We start from the raw sequence: 12,552 nt of genomic DNA, 5'->3' as shown, positions 1-12,552 counted from the left end.
ATCTAAGAAACACTGCTTGTATTGATGATGCAAGCGAGGGGGGGGGTGGCGTGGACAGACAACAACACACACATAATTTGCCTAATGCATAGATAAACTCTCAATAATATATGGTCCTAAGAAAACTTCAACAAAGGTAACAATGTAAAGAACTTTGCTTTCTTTTGAAATAGAAAAGTGCAATCAAGCATGCCGGTGTAGGCCTGTGGTCTCAGCACTTAGGAAGAGAAGCAGAAGGATCAGGAGTTCAAGAGCATTATCAGCTTCAAGCGGCCTAGAGTGGCCTCATCTAAATGAGACTGTCTCAAAAAAAAAAAAAAAAATAGATCTAAATTGTGAGCTAGGTTATATATAATTTATGAGCATCCTGAAAAAAATCTAAATTGTGAGCAAAGATATATATATAATTTATAAGCATCCTGGAAAAATTTAAATTGTGAGCTAAGTTATATATAATTTATGAGAGTCCTGAAAAACACCTATCTTATTATTCTCAAACTTACCTTTGTATTCTGCTCCCAGTCTCAACATTAAGCGCATAGGAAAAACCTTTGCCCACGGAATCTCCAGTTTCTGGATGAGAATGCCGCAGAGAAAAGGACTCCTTGGTACTGGGAGATCATCAAGTTTCTGAAAGGTAGGTGCAATAAACAGGAACCCTCCATGATCCTTACTATTGAGAAAACTCTCAGTAAAGGTCAGATTGTCCAAGTGTTCTATGTACTTTCCTGGAAATAATATTATTAATAAAAATATTTTAAGTTGTTAATTATTATTTTGATGAAACACTCTCAGACTGAATGTCCTAATATAAACCTTAAGGAAAAGCAATATGCTTTTGTTTTGTTTGTATTTTTACTCATAAAGCCTCTATTTGGACTGGGGTATAGCTCTTTGGTAGAAAGACTTACCTCAAGGCCCTAGAGATTTAATACATGGCACCATGAAACATTAAAAAGGAGTGGGAGGAAGAGAAGAACCTGGTGAACACTATGCACAGAGTTGAGCCACTCCTGGAGACTGGGTTGGGAACTGTAATTAAAAATTTGAAAATGTTTCCATTCCTAATTGTTTTTCTCTTTTGTGCATAGCAATAAGAAAAATCATCCCCTACATCTAGTGCAGATGATAAGAATATAGATACATTAAAAAAAATTCAAGGAGGCAAAGGTATTTCCATTTTTAAAATGAAAAAAAAACTATGTGGAGACATTAATCACATAAAAGTCTAGATTTAAGGAAATTAATGGGGGTTAAGCTCTTTAATTTCTTCACAAAATAAATCTTTAGTACAATTAGCATGGCTGAAATATAAATGCCTTTAACTACTTTCTTCATCCCCTAGTCTCAGCAGTTCAAAATAAAATAGTGTACCTTTTAAAGCATCCTTGTATATGGTGATGAACAGTCTAAAGATGTCCTTAGGAACTGTATCCTCATTTGGCAAACATAGCAACAGGATAATAATTTCTGCCTGTCCCAAGCCGTGCAATCCATTGGTTGAGAAGTACCAATATTTATCTGAGGCATCTTGAGGAAAAATGACATACGATTATAAACATCATATTTAAATTTAAAAATTAAACAGGTTTTGAAAAAATAAAATTTATCAAATTTAAAAAATTCTCTTGATAAAAACTTTAAGTGTTTAGGATCCATGTAAGAAAAGACCAAAGATTATTGTAGGAGTCAAATAATAACAGTAAGAAACTTTAACGTAAAAGATGCACTAAAATGCCAGAAGAATTGTATTTGTTTCAGAGGAAAAAATAGATTAATTCATGATTGAGTAGCAAAAATTATTTATTACTGAGGATAATTTATTTCCTTAACTTATTTTAATTAAGTCACATCATTAACTTTAAAAATGCCTTAAATGTGGTGGCCCAGCATTTGAGAGACAGAGGAAAGAAGGCTGCTTTTAAGTCCAAGGCCTCCCTGATCAATACAGTGAGTTCCAGGCCAGTCAGGGATGTGTATAGTCTCTGTGTCGAGAAAAGAAGAGGAAAAAGTCTTTATTGCTACCAAGCCATGATTCCATTTACCATAGTTGACTTTATTTAAGAGGATAACAGCCAACAGTAAACATCCAAATGCCCTTCAGCTAGACTGTGGAGGCAACAGAGCAGCAGAATGCTTAGCTCCCATACACAATGCCCTAGGCTGACTAACCATGGGAGATGGGGAGAGAGGGAAGGGAGAGAGCTTTAAAAGGGGAGAGAGGGAGAAGGAAATGAACAAAACAAATGCCTCGACTAAGCTGAGCATTCCTGTAATCCCGGCACTCCAGAGGTAGAGTCAGAAGAGCCTCAAGTTGGAGACCAAACATCGTTAGCTAAAATTATATATAGTCACATTTGGCTGGAAAAAATTCAATATATTTATTTTTCACTATCGTCAATAAAATGTAATATGAAAATATAATTACTTTAGATATCTTTACTGAAAAATAATCAGAAAACTGAATTTCTACTTACAAAATACCAACTTGACATTCACAAGTAGGTTAGCATTGAGAACAAATGTGGCAGGAGGAAATCCTTCACCTTCAAGAAGCAAAATGATCTGCTCATGAGATGGGTGTTCTTGTATCACAGGCACTAAATAGCAGATATATATTAATTAGGATAATTATCCTCTCAAATATTCATATTATGAAAAGTGTATAAATCTACAATATACACAATCTAATTAAACAAAACAAACATGTTTCTTGAAACCAATTACCACTCTGCCCTATAATTATATACTCATTTTACCTTCCTAACATATAACAAATAGCTATAACTCAGATATGTATGCATATACTTTTTGTGTACTTTTCTAGATGAAAAAACCACTTTTATCAAAACTGGATTCTAGGGCCTGCGAAAGTGCGTAGTAGGTTAAATTTCTTGGCTATGGAAATTTGATTCCCTAGAACCTTGGGCGGAGAAGACAGCCTCACCCCACCAAGTTGTCCTCAGACTCCACACACAAGCTGTGGCATACACTGGCACTCACACACATCACACATCACAGTGGATTCTAACTTCTGAAGAGTTACACTCGTGTTTCACATGCTGCTTGCTGCCATAGGCATGCTATCAGTGACAGGTAGCCATAGCTAAACAAAACGACAGCCAACCAGAAAACATGCACAATATTCCAAGAACAGAGCTTAAAACACTCTTGTCTCTGTAGAGGTAAGCTCACAGAATGTCTCTTACAGGCAACACAACACTAGCAAGCTTCATCTCTCCACATTAGCATGTGAACAACAACCCACAAGCTTATGTTTCAGATGTCATATAAAGATTGAGGCAACAGGCATCTCCCTAGGGAGCGACTCTGAGGTGGGAGTTAACCACAGGATCCTCAGCTCAGCTCATTTCTCTTCTTACAAGAAAAATGGAGACCCAATGAGACTAAATAACATGCTTAAAGTCATACGTGAAATAGGTAGCAAATGATGGCCTAAAATTCCTAATTTTGCCATTGAATTTAATGTTATTTCTTTGGAAACAATCCTTCTTAACCCACATACACAGACACACACAAGCCAGAGTTAAAACCCCAAATAGAAACATTTCTGATGAGTTTATCCATTGTATTAGATTTTAATTCATCCTAAGTCAGAGACCCATATGTAATAAATGACTCAAAAGTTCAAAAAGTATAAATAAGACTTTCTATAAACTAAAGTTATCACCCCTTTTATATATCATAACAAAAATGCTTTAAAATGCATTTCCTGTACTACAGACAAAACTAATATGTTTTTTGAGAAAGGTATTTCCCCTAGGATGGATATGGTAGCTCACTGTCCTCTCACAGGCCTGGGCTACACAACAAATTTCACAACAGCCACAGCTACGTAGACCTTTTCTTGACAAACCCAAACCAAGGATTCCTGTTCAATTTTAAGCAGCCACTATCCTACCTGATCCCTCTTCTCCAGATGTGGTCAGAAGGGGTGGCAGACCAACCTCGTCTTCAGGTAGAAGACTAATCTTGGTGCGGACGTGTGTGGCAATGCCACACAATAATCTGTAATCTGAGACACTAGCCACAGGCGAACCCGGGTGAGCAGGCACAACAGCAGAAGTAGACGGCTCCTCGCTGTCTACAAAAACATCGTCTTCCAGTGTGAAAGGGCCAGGCATAGGCAAGCCTTCAGTGCCTGTTCTCAGAGGCAGTTTTTCCATGGGTACATGAGAAACAGGGCTCTGGGTTATCTCAGTTCTCGTGAGATCTCCTATTTCATTGTTCGGCTTTTCCACCACAGAATGGGTATGATCCGCTTTATTTACAACCTGTAAAATAGGAGGGAAAAGAAATCAGTCCATAGTCTCTGTTCAAGAGTGAAAGGTTGACCTCTATAACCAAACATATTTTAATAAAAATAAACCCGCCGGGCAGTGGTGGTGCACGCCTTTAATCCCAGCACTCGGGAGGCAGAGGCAGGCGGATCTCTGTGAGTTCAAGGCCAGCCTGGTCTACAAAAGCTAGTTCCAGGACAGGAACCAAAAAAGCTATGGAGAAACCCTGTCTCGAAAATAAAAAAACAAAAACAAAACAAAACAAAAACCAATATAGGCTCCCAAATTCTTCTAAAGTTAAATTTCCATTTGACTTCCTTGATTGAGTTCAGGGGTATACCACATTAAGGAGTACAAGGGTTTAGCTAATGGCTGTACCCCCTTACGTAGTGACTAACAGCTCAGCTCAAGGCTTCCTCCCTCTTCTAACAGTTAAAACAGCCTGGAAGGACGGGAGAGGGCGCAGAGGAATGGCTGGAAGCAGAGTGATAGAGAGTCCACACTAGCAACCACTCAGAAAAAGCTGTCGGTCATCTCCACCAGAAGCTCTTCCTTTTTTAAACCTTGCAGAATAAGTATTAAGAGGCCATGGACTTGAGTGATATTTATAGTCTGTTTCAAACTTCCGTTTTGTTGGAACAAGATTGAGAATACAGCACCTTTGGTAACTAGTTGTGTCTGCTGAAGAACTGTTACTTGCAGGTGGTGTCTACCTTCTACTACATCTGGTACAGTGTGCAAATGGAAGCAGAACATCACCAACAAATACTTTCTTGTATGCACGGAAAGCATTAAATTAGTATCAATCTAAAATAAATTATGATTCTCAAAGTGCAGTCCAGGGACTGCTGAAGTCCACAACATCCTTCAGAGAGACAGAACCCAAGAGTGCACCACACTGCACTACACATGGAAGCAAACCGAAACAATGCCACTCTCTACTGAAGGGATGTGGCTTTTAAAATAGTCTTTTTCTTAAAATAGTACCTCCTATTGGCTTATATAGTAAATAATTTATAAATAGGTTTATTATGTTTAATTAATAAATATTTTAGTTTTCTCCATCTTAGTTTTAAAAACAATAATTATAAATACATATAACCTACATAACTTTATAATCTTGGAGGCTTACAAAGAGGTTCTGAGATTTTTGTTAAAAAACTGAGAATCACTGCCAAAACAATACTAAAAAGGGTAAAACCGGGGCTGGAGAAATGGCTAGCAGTTAAGAGAGCTTGGTTCTTGAGGAGGACCGGAGTTTGATTACTAGCACCCACACTGGGTGATTCAAAACCACCTGCAGCTCCAGCTCCGGGGAATCTGATAACCTCTTCTGGCCTCTCTGGGTGCCTGTACATACATGTACATACCCACACATACACACATACACATAAATTAAAACTAAAATAAATATTTCAAAGGGTAAAAAACTCTATTAACAACATTAATCCAAGCATATCTCAGATTTAGGGAATCCAGGTCCATAGTAAAGCAAGTCTGAGAACATAAAAATTATGTTTACACTGTAACATAGTTTACTAGGTATGCAATAACACGGTATCTAAAGAAAAGCATTAAAAACACTTTACGACTAAAAAATGCTAGTGACCACTTTGAGCTGTTGGATAAATGAGGCTGACAGGCCTGCTCCATCAACACTGCCCACAGTCTTCAGCTCATAAATAATGCCATTTGCAAAGTGCTATGAGGGAAGCACAACACAGCAAAACATGCATACACATATCTCTAGAAAGATTCACTAATAATCACAGGAGGAATCATCTACGAAATAAAATTTATGTAGCATAAGCTATTTAGATCCTTACTGTGGGTACATCAGGTAAGACAGGACTACAGTCATCAGGACATCTTTTACTCCCAGATGATAGTTTGGTTGTATCGGCAACCTCACCATTAGGCAGAATGCCATCTGCAAACCACACTCGCTTCTGTTCTCTGGAACACGGTCCTAAAATGAGTTGGAAAGATGAACTGTTTTAGTTTGGCAATACTGCAGTGACACGATTGCAGACAGGTCAGTTAATGTTTCCAGAACCCTTCTGCTATTCATGACAAGTCCTATATTCTCAGGGTTGCAGAATCCTACAAAAAATAGATATGGACCCTGAGCAAAGTCCATGCCTATCTAATTCACTCCAAGAAAGAGCCCTAGAACAGCTGTGCCCTGGGAGTCACCTGCTCTGGAAGGAAATGAGAAGTATTACACTTTACGGACAGCGGGACAGACATCAGCCCTCTATTAGTGAAGGGATGCATGGCGTAGCATTCTAACTCAGCTTTCCACTGAGAAAATGACGTAACGGGGAGTTTTCTGACTCATAGTTTCAAAGTTTTCGCTCAAGGTGGCTTAGCTCTGTTTCCATGGGCTTTTGACAAGGTAGGACACCACGGTGGAAAAGACGCAGCAGAGCAGAGCTGTTCCCTCATGGTGGCCAGGAAGCAGAGAAAGACACAAAACAAGGAAAGGACAAGATGCGGACTTCCCAGAGGTACCCCTAGTGCTCTGCTTCCTCCAGCGAAGCCCCACCTTCTAGTCCCACTCACTGATTAGCTCAGGAACCCTAGAACCCAATCACTTCCCTCATGCCTGACATCTGAACAATGTACTGGGGAACCAAGCCCTCAACACATCGTCTTTGGGGACATGTCACATCCATACCATAGCAAGCAGTGACTGGAGACAACTTAAGGGCTGAGTAAGGTGCAGGGATGAAAAGCAGGTATCAGAGCACAACAGATAAGCAAAGAAAATCATACAGATAACAAAAAGAAAAGCGAAGGAAAGGTAAGTGGACCACTTAGGTATTCAAGAGACTTTTTTTGTGTTTTCACTTAATATGCAAACAGTAACACTGTAGTTCTTAGAATATAGGCCAAAAGCCTTCCTAACACTCATCACTGCTTCTTCTCAAATCTGGGAGAAATGTCTATTATAAGCAGGAATACTGTTTTTGTTGTTGTTAGAAAGTATCCAGACAGAAGGGTTAAGAGAATTAAAGTCAGATGATTTTAGAACAATATAAAAACACAAGTAGTTTTATGTCTACTTTTCAAAATGGAGAAAACATGGAAAAAGTTGGAATTATGTATATGTATTTGCAACATGAGTGGGTGTATTAACAAGATACCTTTTTTGCATTTACAAAAGTTTGATAATTTAGGTTGCTGATTTGAGAACATACAAATAATTTTAAACACAAATTTATTATCTCTAGAGTTAAAATACACAATTTCATAACTACATCTCTGCTCAGATATGATTATAAATAGAAAATAGCAATTGAGTGATAATCTAACCTCCCCCAATACACACAATGCCAAAAGAATCAAATTTATCTTTAACTGATATTTCAGGCACTTTATAAAATGTCACAGCCTTTGCTTCCAGAACAAATGTCTGCAAATACATACTGGCCCTGTATAAGACTGAAAACGAACACAGCTAGAACAACAGCAGATAATTCAAAGGTTTTAAATATATTTTTGTGATAGTGCATGTCTGTAACCAATAACCTTGACACTAACTTGAGTCTTAAAAACTAAAGACAATAAATAGATAATAGCTTGCTATTGCCATAAGATAAGTTTTTAAAGAGCTATTTATTTGTTATCCCTAGACCCCAAGTCCCCCACACTACATTGAGCTCTTGGGTGCTATGCTTGGAAGTGTGGAAAGTACAAATCCTAGCCTTCTCGGTCTGCTTGCTAACTGGCTGGGATCACTGCCAGAGGTAGGGAGTGGTGGGAGAGGGAGAGCAAATGTGGGAAGGGAAGGGATTCTTTCTGTCCTGTTTCCTTGCTGCAGTATCCCTGCAGCAGCAGCAGAAGCAGCAGGAGGAGGAGAAAAAGAGGAATGCTGCATATCCCATAACTTTATCACTCTGAACATCAAATCTAGACTCTCTCTGTTGCTAGAGAACCAGTCATAAGAGACCCCCTTGATGCTTCCAGTATTTATCATATGGCATTTTCCCAGAGATCACAGCTTGTCACAAGGTGCTTTAACTCCCAACTCCCAGATCTGAGAGCTAAGCACCACCAGGCACCCCTTCTCTGAGGGCTACTACTGCCTTCTCCCCTTTTGTCCCCCCAGTTCTAGTGGTGGCAGCTGCTTCCTGTAGTTACTTGTCTGTTAAATTCCTGAGCAAGTTTCCAGCCTCCACCCGCACATGTTTAACCAATCCCCTGTATAAATCCCTCCTGATGCTGAGCTGGTTTCTCTTTCCTGTCTAGACCCTGACTGCTAGTGCATTTCCATTTGAATAACTTATCTTAGGTGTAAAGTACAGCAGTTCACTCTGGTTACCTTCAACATTTGGCTGTTTCAGTGCTGAGGTGGGCACAGTCGTTGGTGAAGGAATACTGGATGTGTGGGTCTCCTGAAGTGGCTGGGTGGTGGCACAATCATTAGAATGATTAGACTTAAGACAAGAACCAACTGGACTCATCATCCGTTCAAACGCCTGGGCTATAAAGGGGAAAGAAGAGTATTAAAAACTCATGTTTTTAAATTTCCAGGTAAGCTATAATAAATATTTGATTTTTTAAGTTGTAAGGAGAAAGTGTACTTGGCAAAGATGTCCGAGTGACTAGCACAGGCTCCTTAGGTAGCAGCACTCCAATAAGTAACAGACGAGGTATTTCAATGTTTTTAATTAGTGTATACTTGATATCTACTACTATGAGTGTCTCTGTATGAGTGGCCCTTTTACTCCCAGGCTCTACTAGCAACATACTCCAGAGTTATTTTTTAAGTCCTAAGTAATAATATTTCCTTAATACTCAGTTTAAATCCTTTATGGCTTTCTAATTGGAGTAAAACTTTAAGTTGTCTGCATGTCAGACCATGTGGGCTCTACATCCCTAGCCTCATCTCTCAGTACAACCCACTGACTCATCATGAGCCAGCGACCTGCGCCTCCTTGTTCTTCAGGGTAAGCAAGTCTATGCTGCCCTCCGCCTAGACTGTTCTCCCTACAGGTTCTCACACAGATCCAGTCTATTTCCTTCAAGTTCCCACTGAAGTCCCTATCATATTATCATAAAGCATTATTATGGCCACTGTCCTGTTTCTGTCTGTCTTGGTACATTTTAGCTTCCAGTTTAGGGTATTATTACCATCTGATGGCTTCTCTGTTTACTATTCCTTATCTCCACATTCAAAAATTCCACATCAACAGAACATCTATTTTGTTCTCTGCTGGAGCTCCAGAATACAGAATAGTGTCCGAATATCACTGAACACTTTTTCAGGCAATGATATCTTCAGCACTTCTGCAAACTGAATGCCCATAAGTGGTTATCACTACTACAGTCTTCTTAATATCACCAAATGACAGCACTCTTGGAAACTGCTTCTGCTAACCAGGAAAATCAGCACGTGCTTACTACATTCTAGATTCCAAATCTTCCTGACAGCATTCACACAATGCTGAAACTCACACAATCTCAGCAGCTTTCTAACAGTCTCTATTCAACCTATTCTTCCAGTCCTTCACTGGATTTATCTCACAGTCTGAGCCATCTTTTTATCTGATAACATTGCTTAAATGATTACTTCCATCATTTTCTAGCCTATAGTTGACATTTTCTTGTAATATATATAACCATTAATAGCTCCCTAACAAAACTACGTAAGATACTGAGACAGAATAAAAACAGGCATCTAAATAAATTCATCCCACAACACATTTGTGTGTGTGTGTTGATGAGAATTAAACTCATGGTCTCGTACATGTGAGGCAAAAACTCTAACATTGAGCTACATTTCTATCCTTCTACATTATATCTTTGATAGACCAAAATTTTATCTCAGTATTCTATTAAGTCTCTTTAATAAGCATATCTTTCTTTCTCTATAGTCTTTCCAAAATCTGACCTGTCAACTCAAATTTTCATGGCTTTTTAATTAGGAGCTTTTATGTGGGAACTTGCTCTAAATTTGAATTCTAGCAAACTACTTGGGCTAATAGCCCCGGCAGTTATCTTCTAGGCTATAGATACACTGCAAGAAGAAAAACAATTATAAGCATGTAGCTTCTTCATAAACAATAGTGATAACATAAAAATATTTTTAAATTATATTCTATTATCTTCCAGAGCATAGGTCAACAGCAGGGAGTAGAACAGCTTACCTCAGGCTAACAGACTCACATCAGAGCTTTTTGGAGAATTGCTGAAAAAATTTATCTTCATTCAAAAGAGAAAAACAAATTATTATCAGGTATTTATTCTCCTGGCTAATAGGAGCTAGTTCATTGGCCTGGTCAAAAAAGGGTCAGGTATTTTTGTTGGGAATGAAATGATCAACAAATCTTTGAAAATGAAGAACCACTCAAAAGAACAGACATGTATCTAGGGGTGAAAGCACAACATAACACACACACATATACACACATGCACACAAACAGACATACACACACAAAAAACCTGTGGGAACTCAAAGAAGACCACCAAGACCATTGCTGAAAATGGAAACTAGCTAGAGAGTCAAGAAACAATGGGAAACACACACATGTAACATTCTAAAACCAAGAATGGAAAAAGATGAGACCAAAATGTGCAAACAGAAAGGGGGTCCTATGAGTTTATAAAATCATATATAATACCTTATCTTTCACACTCATTTCAAGCGACTGTCTAAAGAATAAGAACTACTACCTTGCCTTATGACATTAATATATAGCACTGAGCACTACTTGTATGAAGGTCTCAACTAAGGTGATGAGGACGGCAGTGACAACGAGACAGCAGGCAGGTGAGATGAGGCGCTAAGGACTTGGTACCTGTTAAAAGGTAATGAATGCCACTCCAGAACCTGAACGCTTCCTTTCCAGACTGGTAGTGTTAATTGTGAGAATGGAACAAAAAGAGAAACCAAGCCTTGGGATGTCCCACCTAAGCCAGATAAGTCAACACTAGGTCCTTGCCTTAAGAAAATAAAGAAGTTTATCTTTGTCACAATTCAGTTACTCTTAATAATTCATTTAGTGGAAGACAACATGCCAGGTCAATACTCACCTTTATTGATAGTCTCATAGCAGATTACACACACTCTTGCTTCCTTTTCTAGATACTGAAGTTTACATTTCCTGTTACAACAGACACCACAAAATACCTATAAAATACAAAATACTAAATTTGTTTTTGTCTCAAGTATATTTTTTTTTGACTATTTGAGATTTTATTATAGTAAATGACAGGCTACTTCAAAAATACACTTTCTAAAATGTTCTAATTGAAGACAACTTGAATTTTTAATTTAGTATTTAAAAATCCTTTCTTCCTTTCTTTTTTTTAAAATTTATTTATTTATTTATTTTTTATTGAAAAAAAAAATTTTCCGCCTCCTCCTCACCTCCCATTTCCCTCCCCCTCCTCCCGCCCCTCTCCCCCTTTCTCCACTCCTCTTCTCCTCCCTCTCCAGTCCCAGGAGCAGTTCCCTGCCCTGTGGAAATTCCAAGGTCCTCCCCACTCCATCCAGGTCTAGGAAGGTGAACATCCAAACTGTATAGGCTCCCACAAAGCCAGAACCCTCCTGGCTATGGGAAATAGACAAGATTGCCGGGCAAAAAATTGGAATCTTGGGGGTAGGGTGGGATGGGGATAAGGGGAGATGGAGAGAGAAAAGTGTGAAGGAGAGGATGAGGGGAACTTGGGGAAACGGGATGATTGGGGATATAGGAAGGTTGGATAGAGGAGCAGGGAAACTCATATCTTAGTTAAGGGAGCCACCTAAGGGTTGGCAAGAGACTTGAACTTGGAGTGGCTGCCAGATGCCCAGGGCAATGTCCCCAGTTAGTTCCTTGGGCACCTGAGGATAGGGAACCTGAAATGAACCTATCCTATAGCCATACTGATGAATATCTTGCATATCACCATAGAACCTTCATCTAGCGATGGATGGAGATAGAGACAGAGACCCACACTGGAGCACCAGACTGAGCTCCCAAGGTCCTAATGAGGAGCAGAGGGAGGGAGAACATGTACAACGAAGTCAGGACCACGAGGGGTGCACCCACCCACTGAGACAGTGGGGCCGATCTATTGGGAGCTCACCAAGGCCAGCTGGACTGTGACTGAAAAAGCATGGGATAAAACCGGACTCTCTGAACATGGCGGACAATGAGAGCTGACGAGAGGCCAAGGACAATGGCACGGTGTCTCAAGTATATTTATTAGAAGTAGAGGGATAGGAGCTCAAAACCTAATAAGCCAAAACCTACTTTTT

The 12,552-nt window shown here is 39.2% G+C and overlaps 1 protein-coding gene across 3 annotated transcripts in view; it reads right to left on the bottom strand.

Moving 5' to 3' along the window:
* Window positions 1–12,552, bottom strand: part of Zfyve16 (zinc finger FYVE-type containing 16) — a 48,377-nt gene that overhangs the window by 21,935 nt on the left and 13,890 nt on the right. For all 3 annotated transcript variants that reach the window (XM_057789565.1, XM_057789566.1, XM_057789567.1), the window contains 7 exons: window positions 11,343–11,439; window positions 8,629–8,790; window positions 6,128–6,270; window positions 3,923–4,295; window positions 2,478–2,600; window positions 1,375–1,530; window positions 504–728 (listed from right to left, as the gene is read on the bottom strand). In XM_057789565.1, coding sequence (XP_057645548.1) covers window positions 504–728; window positions 1,375–1,530; window positions 2,478–2,600; window positions 3,923–4,295; window positions 6,128–6,270; window positions 8,629–8,790; window positions 11,343–11,439 — 1,279 coding nt within the window. The remainder of the gene's footprint in view (window positions 1–503; window positions 729–1,374; window positions 1,531–2,477; window positions 2,601–3,922; window positions 4,296–6,127; window positions 6,271–8,628; window positions 8,791–11,342; window positions 11,440–12,552) is intronic.

This window comes from Chionomys nivalis, chromosome 15 (genome assembly GCF_950005125.1).
Source record: "Chionomys nivalis chromosome 15, mChiNiv1.1, whole genome shotgun sequence".
NCBI lineage: Eukaryota > Metazoa > Chordata > Mammalia > Rodentia > Cricetidae > Chionomys > Chionomys nivalis.
Note: the sequence above shows the minus strand (reverse complement) of the source record. Positions and strands in the feature narration are given on the sequence as shown.